The sequence below is a fragment of the Pan troglodytes genome, chromosome 4 (genome assembly GCF_028858775.2).
Source record: "Pan troglodytes isolate AG18354 chromosome 4, NHGRI_mPanTro3-v2.0_pri, whole genome shotgun sequence".
NCBI classification, from domain to species: Eukaryota; Metazoa; Chordata; class Mammalia; order Primates; family Hominidae; genus Pan; species Pan troglodytes.
The window spans coordinates 149484382-149502568 of NC_072402.2; the positions used below are offsets into that span (position 1 = coordinate 149484382).

Here is an 18187-nt window from a genome sequence, read left to right on the forward strand (position 1 = left end):
ACTACCATCTCCTGAGTTCAAGTTATTCTCCTGCCTCAGCGTCCTGAGAAGCTAAGATTACAGGCATGCGCCACCAGGCCCAGCTAATTTTTTTTTTTTTTTGTATTTTTAGTAGAGATGGGGTTTCACTATGGTGGTCAGGCTGGTCTCAAACTCCTGACCTCAAATGATCCACCCACTTTGGCCTCCCAAAGTGCTGGGATTACAGGCATGAGCTACCACATCTGGGGAAAATTTCTTAATGTAAAAAACTTTCAAAACAATACAAATAAAATGAAAATCTCTTAAAAACCCTTATATCACTCTCTTCCGCAGAAGTAGCAATGCTATCAGATTGCTGTATAATCCATCCTGACTTTTTAAATGCATTTACAAACATTAATAAACATACGTGAATGGATAGTTGGTGTATATATATATATATATATATATTTTTTTTTTTTTTTTTGAAATGGAGTTTTGCCCTGTTGCCCAAGCGGGAGTGCAGTGGTGCGATCTTGGCTCACTGCAACCTCTGCCTCCCGGGTTCAAGCAATTCTCTTGCCTCAGCCTCCTGAGTAGCTGGGACTACAGGCATGTACCACCATGGCTGGCTAATTTTTGTATTTTTAGTAGAAATGGGGCTTCACCGTGTTGCCCAGGCTGGTCTTGAACTCCTGATCTTGTGATCCACCCGCCTCAGCCTCCCAAAGTGCTGGGATTACAGGCGTGAGCCACCGCACCTGGCCAGTTGTTGGTATTTTTAAAGCATATATGATATACTATACATAATTTGCAAGACACTTTTTAAAATTATCAATCTGCTTTGGAAATGTGTGTTTTTTATATATAAATATTTTAAAAATATTTGAATATAAACACACATACATGCACATATATGAACTAGCTCAATCTTTTAAATTGCTACAAAAATTTTTCTAGTATGGATATATTACAGTAAATTTAGCTATTCCATAAGAAAGACTATTTTGCCATATTATAAACAATGCTATAATAACATTTTTGCTCTCTGTATACATGTGGGAGTGTTTCTTCAAAGTAGATACCAAAAAGTAGAATTTCTGCATCATAGGGTGTGTGGATTTTAAATTTTACTAGATGCTAGCAAACTACCCTCAGAAAGGCTATGCTAATTTATATTTTGTACTAGCAGTATATGAGAGTAATTATTTCTCACACCCTTGCCAACATTTGGTATTGGCAAAGTATCATTTTTCTTTTTCTTTTCATCACTGAATGTCTATCTATTAAATGCTGATGGAGGTAAGGATAAGACTCATTCATATGCCAAGTGCCTGGCACATAATAGCTACTCTGAACACACAATACCCACAGTTTATTATATAAATCCAAGCCTGAAAAGTCAAAATTTCCATTCATGCTATTATTAATTGGCAAACAAAAAAAGCTCTTAGTTTTTGGAACACAGGTTTGAATCTTGTTTTATCCACTTTGTGTAACTGGGGACCTTAATGGTTTAGTTTCTGTACTCCTTCAGTGTTACTGTAAAACTTCCAAGCATTTGTTGAGACACTACATAGCTAGGTCTTGTTGCTTTACAACCTTGGGATGTAGCAGTCAACATTCAGCATAGGTCAAAATTCTTAGGCAGGGTTGTATAGGGTAATTACCCAGGAGGCTTTCTAAAGCTGAAGTCTGTATTACCCTCCACCTCCAGTGTAGTCTATCAGTATAAAGAGTGTAGTTTATCACTTATTATAAACTTGATATTTATATCAAGTATTATAAACTTGATAACTTCAGTTCCTAAAGTATTCAAAATATTTTTTGATTAGTTGACAACAGTTAAGAACTCTGAGTATGCTTGTACAACATTGTGAATATACTTAATGCCACTGAATTATACACTTAAAAATGGTTAGAAAGAGGAATTTTATGTTCTGTATGTTTTACCACAATTAAAAATTGGGCATGGTGGCTCTATTAAGTTTATAATACTTGATAATTATCAAGTTTATACGTAACTTGGACAAAGCATCTGCTCTGATCCTTCCTCCTGCCACCCCACTTCAGCTTTCAACACTGTACCATGAGGTGCCTTCTTGTTGGCATCAGGATTGTCCAAGATCTCACATCAGGCAACGGTGGCAGGCAAAACCAGCCTGTGTCATGGCAGAATAGGTTAAAAGCCAACATTACAAAACTGAGACCATTTTTGCAGAGCACATTCCCAAACTATGGGCAAGACCAACAGCAGTAAAGTCAGCTTTTTATTGAACACATTATAAAACAGGTTTAGTCAAAAAGACCAAAGCCCATGTCATCATCAGACTCCTCAGATTCTTCTTTCTTTGCTTCCATTTTCTTCTCCTCAGCTGAAGCAGCAGCAATGGAGGGGGCAGGACCTCCTGCTGGTGCAGCACCAGCTGCTAGAGCAGGTCCACCAGCCCCTACATTGCAGATGAGGCTTCCAATGTTGACGTTGGCCAGGGCCTTTGCAAACAAGCCAGGCCAAAAGGTTCAACATTTACACTGGCTGCTTTAATGAGGGTATTGATATTAACCTCCATGATGATCACCTCGTCATCGTGCAGAATGAGGGCCAAGTAGATGCAGGCAAGCTCGGAGATGGAGGCCGTGGCGCGGGCGAGTGTGGGGCTGACATTGCCAGAGGTGGTGCTAGTCGCTGGATGAAGTGATGGCCTCACCCCAATGTGGCCTTAGCTTCCTTGGAAGGACCAAGCACCTTGGTGGCAACTGAGGAAGGGGCAAAGTATCATTTTTCACAATGTCATGATTGAACAATTATTTAACTTCTTTTTGCTTTGGTTTCCCTATCTGTTGAAATGAGCTGTTTGAAGATTAGATTAGTTTTTTTTTTTTTTTTTTAAGACAGTCTCATTCACTCTGTCACCCAGGCTGGAGTGCAGCGGCACAATCTCAGCTCACTGCAACCTTCACCCCCTGGGTTCAAGCGATTCTCCTGCCTCAGCCTCCTGAGTAGCTGGGATTACAGGCATGCATCACCACACCCGGTATTTTTTGTATTTTTAGTAGAGACGGGGTTGTACCATGTTGGCCAGGCTAGTGTTGAACTCCTGGCCTCAAGTGATCTGCCCAACTCGGCCTCCCAAAGTGCTGGGATTACAGGCCTGAGCCACTGGGCCTGGCCTTAGATGAGGTCTTATGTATATTTTATTCTTGTTTCTTTTTTCCTTATTGGGCTTTGAATTCCAAGTGACATAAACCTGAGTCTGATTCTGAGCTCTGCCCCCTTCCAGCTATAGGCCAGTCATTTAGCCTTTCTGAGCCATAGTTTCTACATCTGTAAAAGAGTTAATACTTCATAGAGTTTTTGTAAGGATGACTTGAAAAACTGTAACTAGCACTGTGACTGTCACATAATAGGTGCTTGATATATATGCTATTTATTCCTCTTCTAAGCCACAGAAAGTGAGGACTTCTAATATGTGGTACCAGAGTGTGCAGCAAAGAACCTTCTGCAAAGAGCTTTGGCTGCAGATGATCAAGATTTGCCATGGACTCCAGAACTCTCAAATCACTTGGAAATTTGTCTATGCAGCATTATCTGGTGTCATGCCTGAGATATTGAAGGAAAAGCCCCAGCCTTTCAGGGGTTTCTGAGAAGAATATGCCCCTTTTCTGTATTCATAACTGTATCTTCCTTCTCTGGGCAGTATTGAGAGTGGGTAAAAGAACATGGACTTGAAGTCAGAGAGTCCCAGCTTCTAGCCCTAGCTATGTGACCAAGGGCAAGTTGTTTCCCTCTCTGAGCCTGTTTTCATACTTGAGAAATAGGAAATAGGGATGTTGTGAATATTAAATGAGATCGTTCTTGGAAAGAATATTAGCAAGGTACCTGGCGCACGGTCAGTGCTCCACAGAGTCTGAGGAGGTGATGTATTTGCCAAGAGACAATGCCAAAGAAGGGAGGAATGCAATTAGGCATGTCTTTCTAAGCCAGTAAAGGGCCTCTTTGGATCTTTGTATGATTTTATTTTATTTATTTATTTTTATTTTATTTTATTTATTTATTTTTTGAGGTGGAGTCCTGCTCTGTCGCCCAGGCTGGAGTGCAGTGGCACAATCTTGGCTCACTGCAACCTCTGCCTCCCAGGTTCTAGCAATCCTCCTGCCTCAGCCTCCCGAGTAGCTGCAACTGATTACAGGCACCTGGCTAATTTTTGTATTTTTAGTAGAAGTGGGGTTTCACCATGTTGGGCAGGCTGGTCTCAAACTCCTGGCCTCAAGTGATCCATCCGCGTCAGCCCCCCAAAGTGCTGGGATTACAGGCATGAGCCACCACACCTGGCTTGGATCTTTGTATGATCTTTGCATGGTAAGGAGCAAAAGGCAAAGAGGTTAGCAGTTTTTGGGGAGGTGAATTAAAACGTGGATACCTCATTTTCAAAACCTCTTGTAAGGCTGGGTGAAGTGGCTCACGCCTGTAATCCCAGCACTTTGGGAGGTTGAGGTTGGAGGATTGCTTGAGCCCAGGAGTTCAAGTCCAGTCTGGGCAACACAGTGATACCTTATCGCTACAAAAATTTAAAAAATTAGGTGGGCTTGGTGATACATACCTGTGGTCCCAGCTACTTGGGAAGCTGAGGTAGGAGGATCACTTGAACCCAGGAGGTTGAGACTGAAGTAAACTGTGATCTTGCTAGTGCACTCCAGCCTGGGTGACAGAGCGAGACCTTGTCTCAAAAACAAGAAAACCTCCCCAAAACACCCCTCTCATATACCTACCTACAAGGGCTAATGTATTACATCCCTTTTGTTTTAAAGATCAAAATTTCTATATTATAGTTCCTCATATCACTATTAAAATCTATACCTAACACTAATTAAAATAATAATACAGGCTTTTTTTTTTTTTTTTTTAAATCACACAGCCAGGCATGGTGGCTCACACCTATAATCCCAGCACTTTGGGAGGCTGAGGCAGGAGCACTACTTGAGGCCAGGAATTTGACATCAACCTGGGCAACAAACTGAGACCCTGTCTCTACAAAAAAAAAAAATTAGCTATGTACAATGATGCAGGCCTGTAGCTACTGGGGAGGCTGAAGCGAGAGAATTGCTTGAGCCCAGCAGCTCGGGGTCACAGTGAGCTATGATTGTGCCACTGAACTCCTGCTGGGTGACAGAGTGAGACCCTGTCTCAAAAAAAAAAAAAAAAAAAAAAAAAATCACACAGTACTATAGGGCACACAGTGAAAACTAAGACTCTGCTGTCCTAGACAAAGTTCGTCTCCCTTAGCAATCATTAATATTCATTAACATTTTCTTGTGACTCCTTCCATACATAAGCTGTGCATGTACAACAGCAAAAACATATGGGAACAAATGTGTAGTGAAGATAACTAAAGCAATACATATGTCTTAATGGACATAATCACCCCATGCTATCCCTCTTCCTTTATTATACAAACCCAGGAATACTTTTCTCATTATTCTGCACTTTGCTTCCTTCATTTACTGATATCTCTTGGCGACTGCTCTATAACTATACAAGTAGATCTACCCCATTTTCTGTATGGCTGCATGACAGTCTACTGTAAGTATACTGTTTTGTAGTGCTCTACCTAACCAGTTTCATTCAGCCAGATATTTCGGTTGTTTTCTGGCTCTTTCTACTACAAACAATTCTGCAATGACTATTAGTAACTCTGCAGAGTTTTTTTTTTTTTAAGACGAAATTCTTTTTTTCTTTTTTTTTTGAGACAGAGTCTTACTTTGGTGCCCAAGCTGGAGTGCAGATCTCCGCTTGCCGCAACCTCTGCTTTCTGAGCTCAAGTGATTTTCCCACCTCAGCCTCCCAAAGTGCTGGGATTACAGGCGTGTGCCACCACGTCCGGCTAGTTTTTGAATTTGTTTTGTAGAGACGGGGTTTCGCATGTTGCTCAGGCTGGTCGCGCAAACTCTTGACCTCAGGTGATCCACCCACCTCGGCCTCCCAAAATGCTGGGATTACATGCGTGAGCTACCGCGCCCGGCATGCTGCATAATATTCTATATTACGTGTATATCACTGTTAAACAGCTTATCAATTGATGAACATTAAGTGTTCGGGTTTTAAATCTTCTAGCAATGCTGACAAAGCTGCAGTGAAAGTCTTGGCACATGCCTTTGTAAACAAATGTGGCTATCAACCAAGTGACATTATTGTTTTGGGGGATATACACAATTTTATTAGATTTTTAAATTGCTGCTGGGCGCGGTGGCTCACGCCTGTTAATCTCAGCACTTTGCGAGGCCGAGGCAGGCGGATCACCTGAGGTCAGGAGTTCGAGACCAGCCTGGCCAACATGGTGAAACCCCGTCTCTACTAAAAATACAAAAAAATTAGCCGGGCCTGGTGGCGCGCGCCTGTAATCCCAGCTACTAGGGAGGCTGAGGCAGGAGAATCGCTTGAACTCAGGAGGCGGAGGTTGCAGTGAGCCGAGATCACGTCATTGCACTCCAGCCAGGGCGACAGAGCGACGTCCGTCTCAAAAAAAAAAAAAAAAAATTGCTTGGCAAAAAGATCTGTATCACTTAAAACTCCCTCCAAAAGTGAAGGGTAGCCATGTCCCTCATCGCGAGTCACCTGGGTTAAATTACTAATCTGTAAATGTTAAATTTCGCCAATCTTCTCTTATTAGTGTTTCAATTCGGAGAGTCATGTTGTGAAATGCCAATCTCTTAGCCCACCTTTTAAAAAACTTTGCAGGGGTTCTCCAAGGCCCTCAGAATAAAGTCCAGATTCCTTTGCAGAGCTAACAGGATACAGGAGACTCCCTGCTCCAGGAAACTTCTAGGGGCTTCTCTCCTGGGGCCTGTTCCCTGGTTTTGGGAGCGCTCGGGCGACCGCGAGCCAGAGCAGCGTCTCGCTCATCTCGGACCCAGGCCTGGGGCTCCACTGACGCCGACGGAGCCGGGCTGCTGCGGGAGTGGAGCCCTGGGGGACCAGAAGGGGCTTTCACTTCGCTCCTGGGCCTCCCGAGTTCCAGGCTCGGGCTAGCCCCGCGCAGGGAGGCGAGCGGGCCCGGCTCCCCAGAGGCCGAGGCCGGCGCCCGTGCTCCTTCAGCTCGGCCTCTCTTCCCCGACACAGGCGCTCCACATGCTTCATTTCCAAAATTCTCAGCAAAACTCCGCGGGAGACCCTGGTCACATGCCTGGAACGAGAACAAACCGGGGCGTGTCTGTGCCGGACGGCTGGGAACCAAAGCTATTTCCATAGAAATAGGGCCGGCCAGCCTCGAGTTGTGGCCCCGCCAGTGCCTGAAACGCCAGGAGGAGGGGACGAGTTGCCTTTTAAAGGCGTAGCGACGAGAATAAGCCCCCACCCGCGGCAATTCGAGGCTGAACAATAGTGGTGCAGCTCGGGACGTGATGCGAGGGCCCACGCTCCACTGGAGCACGCGCGGACCACCGTGCCTCAGCTGCCACAAAGGGAGCCTCGCCACACGCCCGCGGCCGCCTCCCAGCGCCCGCCTAGAAGCGCCTGGCGGAAGGGCGCACTCTCAAGGCCTTCCACCGGCGACCTTCCGGCGGCAGCCTGCGCGCGGCGCAGGAACGACCCTTCTTCCTCTGCCCCGCAGCAGTGCTGAGTAATGGTAAGAGCAGCAAGGCCCTTGGCGGCCGCACGTAAGAAAAAGTTGTAATAAGAAGAAAACAACCCGGGAAACTTTACTACTTGGTTCGCCAGGTACAAACCTATGCGGAAAAGGCGGGCTACAGGCCTCGGAGACCAGACCCAACCAGTCAGGGAAAGAAAGAGGGCAGAAGCCGCAGGCTGCACAGCCTCACAACCGCCCAGAGGGCACGGCGGCCCTGGGGCTCGGTCTCTTCCGAGCAGAGCAACCTCCGTGTCTATCAGCTCCTTCCGGCGTTGCGATTGGCCACAGGCTGTCTTGGCCTCTCGGACGCCCGCCTCCTAGTTGCTAGGGGTTTACTTCCCCAAAGTACACGGGCCCCACCTTGTGGCGCAACCGCTCCTGCATGGAAAACGGATCTCCGCCCAGGGGAAGACGTGTTAACGAATAAGAGCAGCCCCACACATTTATTGGCTACTTTGAGTATCAGTCAAAGAACTGCTCACTCGCCTTTCTATTGTACTTTTCGGTTATTGGTCTCTCTTAGTGCCGATCTGTTACTAGGGAAACGAGATCCTCACAGTCTCATAGGCATGAGTCAAAGCCAATCAAGAGCCACGCCTTCATCCCCGAGTCAGTGCCCAATTACTGTTCGAAGAGCCTGGAGGATGCGGTCGGGATTGGTCATCCGGTCGCCCGACCTGGCCGCAACAAGTTAGGGTGAGTGGCAGTTATATAGACCGGCGGCGGAGCACGCGTGTGTGCGGGCGCAGTTGCGTGAGGGGTTTGTGCCATCCTTGGTGCTGTGGTGCAGAGCTAGTTCCTCTCCAGCTCAGCCGCGTAGGTACGCCGGGGTGTGGGCGGGGCAGGGAGGCCAGAGGACTAAGCCGAGCCGCAGCACTTGTGAGAGGGAGAAGTCTGAGTGGCGCTCGCGGCGGCCGCGCCAGTCGCGTCCCCCACCCCCACCCCCACCCCCACCCCCACCCCAACGGCCGCAGGCGCGCGCGGCGGACGGACGGGCGCGCGGCGGCTCCTCGCTCCCCCTCCCCTCCCGGCTGGGGCGCGTGGCCGTGTCCGCCGCGTGCGCGTGCTGCGTCCAACGGCCTCGCGGGGCAGGAGTAAGCCGCGGCCGCCGCCTGGGCCCCAGGGCGGTCTCTGGGGCCAGGGGTCCCGCGCCCAGCGTTTCCCGCCCGCCACCCTCTCCGCCACGCGCCCGCGACGTCTTTTCCTCCCCTGGCCAAGGGATCCAGTCGGTTCGGACCAGAAGGAGGCTTTCGTTTAGGGTGGGGGCAGCACTAAAGTCTGATTGGAGTCTTGCGGTCCGCGCGTCGCAGAAGTGCCTTCGGTTTTGCAGAGAGCAAAGAGGGAGCAGCGAGTGCACGGAGTGGTAGTAACAACCAATGTTCTTTCCACGCCCTCACTGTGTGTCCGGCACTGTGCGGAGCCACTTTTCTGCCTTTCATTTGATTCTTGCAGTGAACTGGCGAGGTGGGTACGGCTATCCTCCTTCCTTAGCGGCCCAAGGCACGGGTTTGGAGAGCAGGGTCACAGGCACGCACGGGAAGGGCGGGGATTTGTTGACGCCGGACCCTCTGACTCCGAGCTACCCGCTTCCCAAGCCTGTTTTTAGTCTTTGCCCCCAGAGCACTTGTCCCTCGGGGCAGCATCAGCCTCAAAAGGCCACCTGCCGAGAAGGCTGCAGCGGCATTTGTACTTGGGCTAGTTCTGGGCTTCCAGGGAGACAAGGGTTGGAAGTGGGAATGTGACAAAGGAAAAGGGTTTGGGCTTCCTTTCTACGTGTACTTGTACAGGCCCTGGGTAGATGTGCCGCCACCGTAGCTTCTGGAAAAAAGTAGGGAAAACGATGAGTAAGTGCAAATGAACATGGACTGTGTTCCTCATCGGGTTTGAAACTCAGATTGCTGATGGGAAATTCCCGCCAGCGGGAAGTTAGGCTCCGGTTTTAGACGTTGAATTTTTTTTTCTCTACTTTTTTTTTTAATTGGAGGAGACTTCTGCAGAAAGACCTTGAGAAGATTCACTTTATAGTTGAAGGGAATGAGGTGCAAAGCGACGAGTTTAAGATCTCACTAGCATCTGTGGGTTAAAATACGGAATTGGAATGGAAAGGTTGGCGCCCAGTTACAGTATACGTTTGACCTCTGTGGAGCGTGTCATGCTGGATGAATTACTGGTGTTGGAGATGTGTTGGAAAAAACAACTGTGACAGTCGAGATCTGTGGATGAAAGTTTGTGTACACTCCGTTTATTTAGCATTTACTCTGCTGGGTTCTTGTGTATATGCAGAAACAAGATGCTTTTCTTCAGGGACTAGAGCTTATATTTTTCTAGTAGTTACCATCTTTTAGATTATTTAAAAGCCAACATACTCCTTGGCTTAGTGAAATAAATCTTCTATGTTATAGAAACACTTCTATAAACATAAACATTTCTATAATCGTGTTCTAGAAACCCTTTCTATAAACATGTTTCTATAACAGTATTATAACAATGTTCCAAGTAACATTTACTTGGAACTTTCCTGGTGTGGCGATTCCGGTTACTTGCCCTTACAGACTGGTTAACTATGGAATTAGCATTTTAACTTAGACTTAAAGTTGAGCAATTTAAGTTGTCAAATGGAAAAACACTAGAATGACCTACATTTAAACTGTTTAAGCTTGAGTCCAGCTAATTTTATTACTGCTTGAGGCAAAATAGAATGAAATTACCTTACGCATTATTGAGGGAAAATTTCGTTAGTTTCTACTTAAAATATTAAAAAAATACAGTTCTTGGCCTCAGGCAAATGGTTATCACTTGGGCAGGAACATGAAAATTACGTGATTATTTCACAAACTGGTGCTCTAACTGATTACTTGTGTATTTATCAGGAACAAGTGAATTGAAGCAAATTGTGGTAATGTAAGGCTTGGCAAGGCTGCCCTACATCCCTACCAAGTCATAAGTCAGTTTTGTTGGAGCTGCTTACCGGTACAAAAGTCTAAGCTTTTGTACCTCTTACAGGTAGAAAAGTAGACAGTTCTTTGTTTAACTCAGTTTGCCGTTCCTGAGCTGACACTGCACCAGGGGAACGTTAGGAAATTTTGGTAATGTTTGTTTGTGACCTACTTAGAGCAGTTTTTCTTTTGTAACTTACGGTTTTTTTTTTCCCACTCGTTCTAGTATTTTGCATAGAAAGTGAACGGCAGAAGGCAGTTTTAAGTTTTTGTAAAAGTTTGTGAATTTTATATCGTCCTTAGGACTGATGGGGCTAGTGTTAAAAGATAAAATTTAACATAAAGCTTACATTTGTGACTAAAGCCAATTTTATATTTTTTTCTTTATTTTTGTCAGTCTGATAAAACTGCCCACTTGGTCTTTTAACATTTTGCAAATTGATTTTTTTTTTAACTTTCAGAATTTAAATAGGCATTGTATGTTTGTTTAATTATATTGTGCTTTGGCTTCCTTGGACGAAACTATTACTGACTTTACAAAGAAGAATGGATAATTGTGGAAGTAGGTAGGTCGAAAAAAAAAAAAAAAAAAAAAAAAAGGAAAGCCTCGCCCGCCCCCCAGTAATTTGTCAAAAGCAAGTGGGAAAAATCTCTGGTAGTGCAGTACTGCCCTTCCAGTACTCCAGTACAAGCCCTGGAGTTGAATTTAGATTCAGCAACTATTATCTTACATGTAGTTGGTGATCACAATGTGGTGGCACACTAGGTTTATAATTTTATATCTCAGAAATCAGCTATTTACTTTTTTTTTTAAAGTATTCTTGGACATCCTGTCTGTCTTTAGTTGGGAAGGTCAAGTTGCAAGCCAGGTGATAGGGTTAAGAGTAGGAATAATTCACACACACGAATAGTGTCTTAATATTCTGTCTTACAAGGTGGAAAGCAATTTCAAAAAAATTGCCCTCACAGCCTGTAGCTTAGTAAATAAGGTCTTTAGGCGACTTTGTGATAGAGTCCCTCTTCTGTGAGGTGGCCAGTCTGTCATGTAATAAGTTCTTGGTATGTGTGTTGTATCTTAGGTACTTAATCAAAAGTAAAGATTAAAGATGATTGACAGAAATTTGGCTTCCTGGATGGTATACACATCTACTTAGTAGGGATGTAATCTTTGGTGGCTATTAACTTCACTGGCTATATAAAGCATCATTATGTATTTGTGTAACCCTTTGCATATTTAGAGAGTGCTTTCACACATCTTTGGTATTACCATACTTTTACTAAAAAGTGAATTGGAGCTCTGAAACCGAATTGTCAGAACTATTTTGAAAAGCGTGTGGCCTAATAGGCCAGCTTATTTCCTTAATTAAAAAATCTTAGAGGGATTTTGAATCTGGAATGTATGAATGTGACACCTGCCTGCCCTTGCAGGCTTCTCCCATATGCTGTTTATGCAAAGCCATAGGCTGTGCCTTAAGTACACCCTTGTTTCTGCACTGAGGTTGCCTAGATTTCCCTGGAGTGTATCCACCTGTCTTGATCTGTTTAAGAATTTTGCGGATGAGCATTAGTATTAACTGTAACATATCTTTTCACATGATGAGAAAGAACAAAGATTTTTTAAAATTGTGAACCTGAGTAGGTTTTAACTTTGGAGTGGGGAAGGGATACACTAAGATAAAAGATAGTTGTTAAGTATTCTGATTCCTGAAGTTTTTTTTCTTTCAGGAAAACGGTATTTTTGAGATAAAGTAAGATTTGTGGAAGAGTTGCAATAGAGAGGTCTTGAATACCCATTATCCACTGTTAACATCTTATGTAATCGAAGTACATTTAACAGATCTGAGAAATTAACATCGATAAAATACTGTTAATGAAAGACTTTATTTGGATTTCCTTAGTTTTTCTACTAATGTCATTTTTCTGTTCTAGGATCCAGTCCAAGATGCCACATTGTATGTAGTCTCCTGATCTGTGTCAGTTTCTGTCTTTCCTTTTGTCTTTCGTGACCATGACACTTGATCTCATTTGGATTTGATGTTAAGGATTAGACTGAAGTTACAGATTTTTGGGGGAAGAATACCACAGAAATTACCCTTATCACATCAGATTGGGGGTCCATAATATATAACTGATTGAATTTAACCTGATGATTTGGTTCAGGTGGTATCTGTCAGGTTAGTGTTTTTTTCCCCTTTACATACTATTCCTTAGATGCTAGTCACCAAGTCCAGCTCACACTCAAGGAGAGAGGGGAATTAGGCTCTACTTTCTAGAGGGAGGAGAATGTGAATTTGTGGACGTATATTAAAGCTACTGTTATTATTTTGGGGGAGATGCTTCGAAGCCATGCAAATAAAGTTCCCCTCCTTAATTTTAGCATTTTAATGGATCTCGTCTGCAGCTATTATTACTTTGGGGTTCTAATGGTGATTTTTTTTATTTCCCTCATTCCTTCTACAGTATAAATTTTCTGTGAGGAAGATTTGTGCATTCTTCATGTTTTTTCTTTTTTTCATTTATATCACTATAGACCACGGATATTAATTTTATTCTTTGGGTTGTAATCCACAATTATCCTTGCTGATGTTTACTTATTTATGGTTATTATTTATTTTATATTTTTATAAAATATCGTCCAGGCTGTCTCACACTCCTGGGCTCAAGCAGTCCTCTTGTCTTGGCCTCTCAAAGTGCTGGGATTACAGGTGTGAGCCACTGTGCTGGCCACAGATTATTTTGTTGTTCATGTTGTTCCAGCTTTTTTTTTTTTTTTTTGGCTCCTTTGTCCTTTTGACACTTCCCTGTCTTCTCTGTTTTTTAAAAGCACGTTTTTTCTTTCATTAATTACCAAGTATTTCAGGCTCATCTTGTATTTTGCCTGTCTCAGGTCCAGAATCAACCATTTCTCCAAGGAGGCGTCAGGAAGAATTTTGAAGGGAGGTGACAGGTGGTGAATGCGAAGAGTTTGGAAAAATAGATTGACAATAGGCCCAGTGATGTTGATACTTTTCTTGCTCTAAGCACAGATGTTGGCTTCTGTATTCATGTTACTCCAGTTCTGGGAAAAGATTTTGTTTCTAAATTCCCACGATTTAGAGAACCAGATATCAAATGTTGGAATACATAACATAATCCTGAAACAAAATTTACAAAAATTTAATGTATTCTCAAGTTAGTACACACAAACACTTGCTGTTTTTCCTTGGTGTTTTTGACAACTTTATTAAAGTAAAAAGACTACTTAAATACTATTGTACTCAGAATTAACATTTGACATTTTGCATTGCCCTTTAAGACTCCTTTTTTTCTATATGGGCTTCCATTCCCTTCCTTCCAGGGATCTTTTTCACATCTTTCCAGGCTGTTTTATTGATGGGGAATTTTTAAAAATAGCTTTATTGAGGTATAATTGACAATAAACTGCATGTTTTTAAAATGTACTGCCTGATAATTTCAGACACCTTTTGTAATCCCAGCTTCTCAAAAGACTGAGGCAGCAGAGAGGATTACTTGAGCCCAGATGTTTGAGGCTGCAGTGACCTATGGTCATGCTACCGCACTCCAGCCTGGGCGACACAGGAGACTCTTAAAAAAAGGTATACCCACGAAACATCACCACAATCAAGATTGTGAACCTATCCATTACCCCCAAAAGTTTTCTCATGTCCCTTTTCCCTCTTTCTTGCTTGTTCCTCCCACCCTTCTCCCTGCAGGAAATCCTTGATCTTTTTATCACTGTAGATTACTTTGCGTTTTTTAGAATTTTTTTGTAAATACATTATGTTCTTTTTTTAATTGCTCAGTGCTAGTCTGTTGTGTAGGCATATCACAATTTTTTGGTTTACCTGTTGGTGGGCATTGAAACACGGCAAAAGCTGTGTGTTTCCAGCTTTTTGACTGTTACAAATAAAGCTTCTGAACTTTGTGTACAAGTCTTTGTATGGGTATACGCCTTTATTTCTCTTGAGTAAATGCTTAATAGGGGAATGTTTAGATCATGTAGTAGATGTATGCCTAACTTTTAAAGAAACTCCCTGTTTTCCACAGTGGTTGTACCATTTTACATTGCCACCAGTGATGTTTGGGGGGTTCCAGTTCTGCCAGTATGTTGGCTAACAGTGTGTATGGTTAGTCTTTTTAATTTTAGTTGTTGTGACAGGTGTTTAGTGGTACCTCACAGGTTTTAATTTGCATTTCTGTAATTGCTAGTGATCAGCATTTTTCATTTGGCATTCATATAATTTCTTTGGCGAAATATCTTTAAGTCTTTTGCTCATATTTTATGGGATTGGTTACTTAATTATTAATTTTTTTGTTTTGAGACAGTGTTTCACTCTTGTTGCCCTGGCTGGAGTGCAGTGGCGCCATCTCTGCTCACTGCAACCTCTGCCTCCTGGGTTTAGGTGATTCTCCTGTCTCAGCCTCCTGAGTAGCTGGGATTACAGGTATCCACCACCACACCTGGCTAATTTTTGTATTCTTAGTAGAGATGGGGTTTCACCATGTTGGCCAAGCTAGTCTCGAACTACTGACTTCGGGTGATCTGCCCTCCTCGGCCTCCCGAAGTGCTGGGATTACAGGCATGAGAGTACTTTATATATTCTGGATAGAGGTATTTTAAAAATTAGAGATATGGGTCGGGTGCAGTGGCTCACACCTGTAATCCCAGCACTTTGGGAGGCCGAGGCAGGTGGATCACTTGAGGCCAGGGGTTCGAGACCAGCCTGGGCAACATGGTGAACCCTCATCTCTACTAAAAATACAGAAATTAGTCGGGCGTGGTGGTGTGTGCTTGTAATCCCAGCCGCCTGAGAAACTGAGGCATGAGAATTGCTTGAACCTGGGAGGTGGAGATTGCGGTGAGCGCCACTGCACTCCAGCCTGGGTGACAGTGGAAGATTCCCTCTAAAAAAAAAAATCAATCAGTCAATCAATCAGGTAAATGCCTTGCAAATATTTACTCCTAATCTGTGGCTTGCCTGCTTGCCTTTTCATTCTTTTGATGGTGTGTTTGCAGGACAGATGGTTTTAATTTTGAGGCAGTCTACGTGATCAATTCGCTTTCTTCTTCATTTGCTTTTGATGTGTCTAAAATCTTTGCTTAGTGTCATGCAAGTTTACCTTAGAAGTTCAGTTTTGGGTTTTACACTTTGATTACACTGAATCATTTTGAGTTAAATTTTGTATGTGGTGTGAGACATGAATTGAGGTTCTGTTTTTTTTTTTTTTTTTCCATATGATATCTAATTGTTTCAGTACCAGTTGTTGAAGAGAGTATACTTTTTCCGCTGAATTGTCTTTGCACTTTTCTTGGAAATATAGTTGTCCGTGTGGATATGTTAGTGAACTCCATTCTGTTTCATGGATCCATTTGTCTCTTTATGTCCAGCCTGTGTATCTATGTACGGTATCTGGTATTTGTGTATACTAAAAACACTTTTAAATATATGTAACGTTATCACACAGTACATATTTGGCAACTGATATTTCTTTTTAATAATGTTTTTGAGTTATGTGCTCGCTTTCTGGCAGGCATAAATAGGGTGACATATGTCTTGGTTTGCCAGGGACAGTCCTGATTCACTTCAGTTAACCTGACACTATTAATAGTAGTTGTTTTCAATCTTAAAAGTGCTCTCATATGGTTGTCTTAGGTATAGAGGTTTCCCTAATGCAAATAAACCACAACTTAATATCCATTCCTTATTTGATGGACATGTAGATTGTTATCAGTGTTATACTTTACAGATAAGGTGGCAGTTATTTGTTTTTGTCTTGTGTGAGTTTGTTTTGTCTTGGGTGAGTTTCTTTTGTATATGTACCTAGAAGAGAACTGCTAGATTTTCATCAGAGTGTTTTTGATTTTATTAGATAATGCAAAATTGTTCTCCACTGTGGTTGTACCAGTTGAGACTTCATCTTCAGCAGTCCTGTAGGCTCTTTTTTTTACTTGGTTGCCAATGTTTGGTGTTGACTGAGATTTTAATACTTTGGCACATCTCTTGTAAGGTATCTCCTGTGAGAAGTGATTTTATTAATGGCATTTTCCTGGTTACTTACTCTGTTTTGTTTGCTGTCCATTTAGTACTTTCCTGAGAATTGGCTGCTCCATTTCATTTGCCTGTTTTTCTCTTGGGTTACTCTTTTAGTGATTTGTATGCAGGTTTATATACATTCTACTAATCTTTTATTATATGATATTTTCTTATTATAAAACTGGCACTGAAAATGGGCTATGAAGGCATTTGGCTACTTTTTATTCTGTTGGAGTGAGCTTTGCCATTAAAAATGCAGGTGGAGTATGGTCTGCCTTTATGTTTCCCTGCCCGTCTGTTAAAAATTGGAGGATAATGCTCATAGTTATTTCCCCCTCCGCCGCCAGCTGATGGAGTCTTGCTCATTCGCCTAGGCTGGAGTGCAATGGTGCGATCTTGGCTCATTGCAAGAGCTCCGCCTCCCGGGTTCACTCTGTTCTCCTGCCTCAGCCTCCTGAGTTGCTGGGACTACAGGCGCCCACCACCATGCCTGGCCAGTTTTTTTGTATTTTTAGTAGAGACGGGGTTTTACCGCGTTAGCCAGGGTGGTCTCTATCTCCTGGCCTCATGATCGCCCACCGTGGCTTCCTAAAGTGCTGGGATTACAGCTGTGAGCCACCACGCCCGGCTGATAATGCTCATAGTTCTTTAGACCCTTAACATTTTTCTGTTAACTTCAGCACAATTATTGACGGGGAGTTTCTTTGGAGTTGCTTTGCAATCTGGAAACTTGGGATCAAGTGGAAAATTTGAAAGTTAATGTAGTACAGTTGAACCATGAACAAACATGGGTATGAACTGCTCAGGTCCACTTGCAGATTTTTTTCAATGAATATATTGGAAAATTTTTTTTGGAGATCTGTAACAATTTGAAAAAGCTCACAAACTGAATAGCCTAGAAATAATAAAAAAAATTAAGAAAAAGGTATTTCATGAATGCATAAAATATATGTGGATACTGTTATTTACTACCGTAAAATATACACAAGTCTATTACAGCTCTATTACAGAGTTAAAATTTATCAAAATGAACCCACACAAACACTTTGAGACCATTCAGGGCACCATTTGCAGTCAAGAGAAATGTAAACAAATGTAAAGATACAGTATTAAGTTATAACTGCATAAAATGAACTTTAGTATATACTGTACTATAATTTTTTTCCTAGCCACCTCCTGTAAATATTGCAATGTGCTTGTGTTGCAAGTATCTGCTTACAACACTGTGTGATGCTAATCATCTTTATGTGAGCAGTTCTTCTCTCCAGTAAATTTGGATGCAGTAAAAAGTGATTTCTCTTCAATGAGTAGTTTTCATCATGTTTAGTACAATACTGAAAGCCTTGAATAACACCATGGGACCCATATGAAGTATCACTAATGATGCTGAAAGCACTCCCAAGAAACAGAAAAGTTATGACATTACAAGGAAATATTAAATTGCTTGATCTGTACCATAGGTTGAGGTGTGCAGCTGTGGTTACCTGTCATTTCAGAGAGACGATTTGTCTTTTAAACAGACAGCATAAACATATACAATACTGAAAATGTATTTTGCAAATGATTTTCTTATTTTCTTTAGCTTTATTGTAAGAATACAGTATATAATATAACCTACAAATAGTTAAAT

At 42.7% G+C, this 18187-nt stretch overlaps 2 protein-coding genes and 1 pseudogene across 12 annotated transcripts in view; 1 reads left to right on the forward strand and 2 right to left on the reverse strand.

The window, feature by feature from the left end:
- Window positions 1-2218: 2218 nt before the first annotated feature.
- On the reverse strand, window positions 2219-2681 carry LOC101058111 (large ribosomal subunit protein P1-like; annotated as a pseudogene).
- On the reverse strand, window positions 2219-8025 carry LOC107974904 (uncharacterized). 3 transcript variants are annotated; one of them, XM_063810849.1, is made up of 4 exons: window positions 7947-8025; window positions 6679-7142; window positions 4563-4660; window positions 2219-2718 (listed from the first exon to the last, which is right to left on the reverse strand). In XM_063810849.1, exons 1-2 carry the CDS (start codon window positions 7968-7970, stop codon window positions 6744-6746), a joined length of 423 nt encoding a protein of 140 aa, XP_063666919.1. In that variant the 5' UTR covers window positions 7971-8025; the 3' UTR covers window positions 2219-2718; window positions 4563-4660; window positions 6679-6743. The 3 variants fall into 3 exon arrangements, 2 of the variants coding, with proteins under 2 accessions (XP_063666919.1, XP_024212552.1); XM_024356784.2 differs by lacking the exon at window positions 4563-4660; XR_001717997.3 differs by lacking the exons at window positions 2219-2718; window positions 4563-4660; window positions 7947-8025 and adding an exon at window positions 7684-7823 and having other exon boundaries at window positions 7007-7142.
- G3BP1 (G3BP stress granule assembly factor 1) overlaps window positions 7403-18187 on the forward strand; it is a 34297-nt gene continuing 23512 nt past the window's right edge. Inside the window, exons 1-2 of one of the 9 annotated variants that reach the window (XM_063810846.1) lie at window positions 7403-7675; window positions 8110-8282. The gene's annotated coding sequence lies outside the window, so the exon portion shown is untranslated. Of the gene's footprint in view, window positions 7676-7775; window positions 8407-8438; window positions 9051-18187 lie in introns of those variants that run through there. The other 8 variants (XM_063810848.1, XM_054684725.2, XM_001169085.5 and 5 more) reach the window with 8 other exon arrangements.

What these genes read in the sequence shown, in the direction of transcription:
- LOC107974904 (XM_024356784.2), bottom strand. Translation starts at nt 7,970, where the DNA reads ATGCAGGAGCGGTTGCGCCACAAG. An exon ending in AGGAGCGGTTGCGCCACAAG is followed by an intron (nt 7,143 to 7,946) that starts GTGGGGCCCGTG and finishes TTCTCGTTCCAG; the next exon opens with GCATGTGACCAGGGTCTCCC.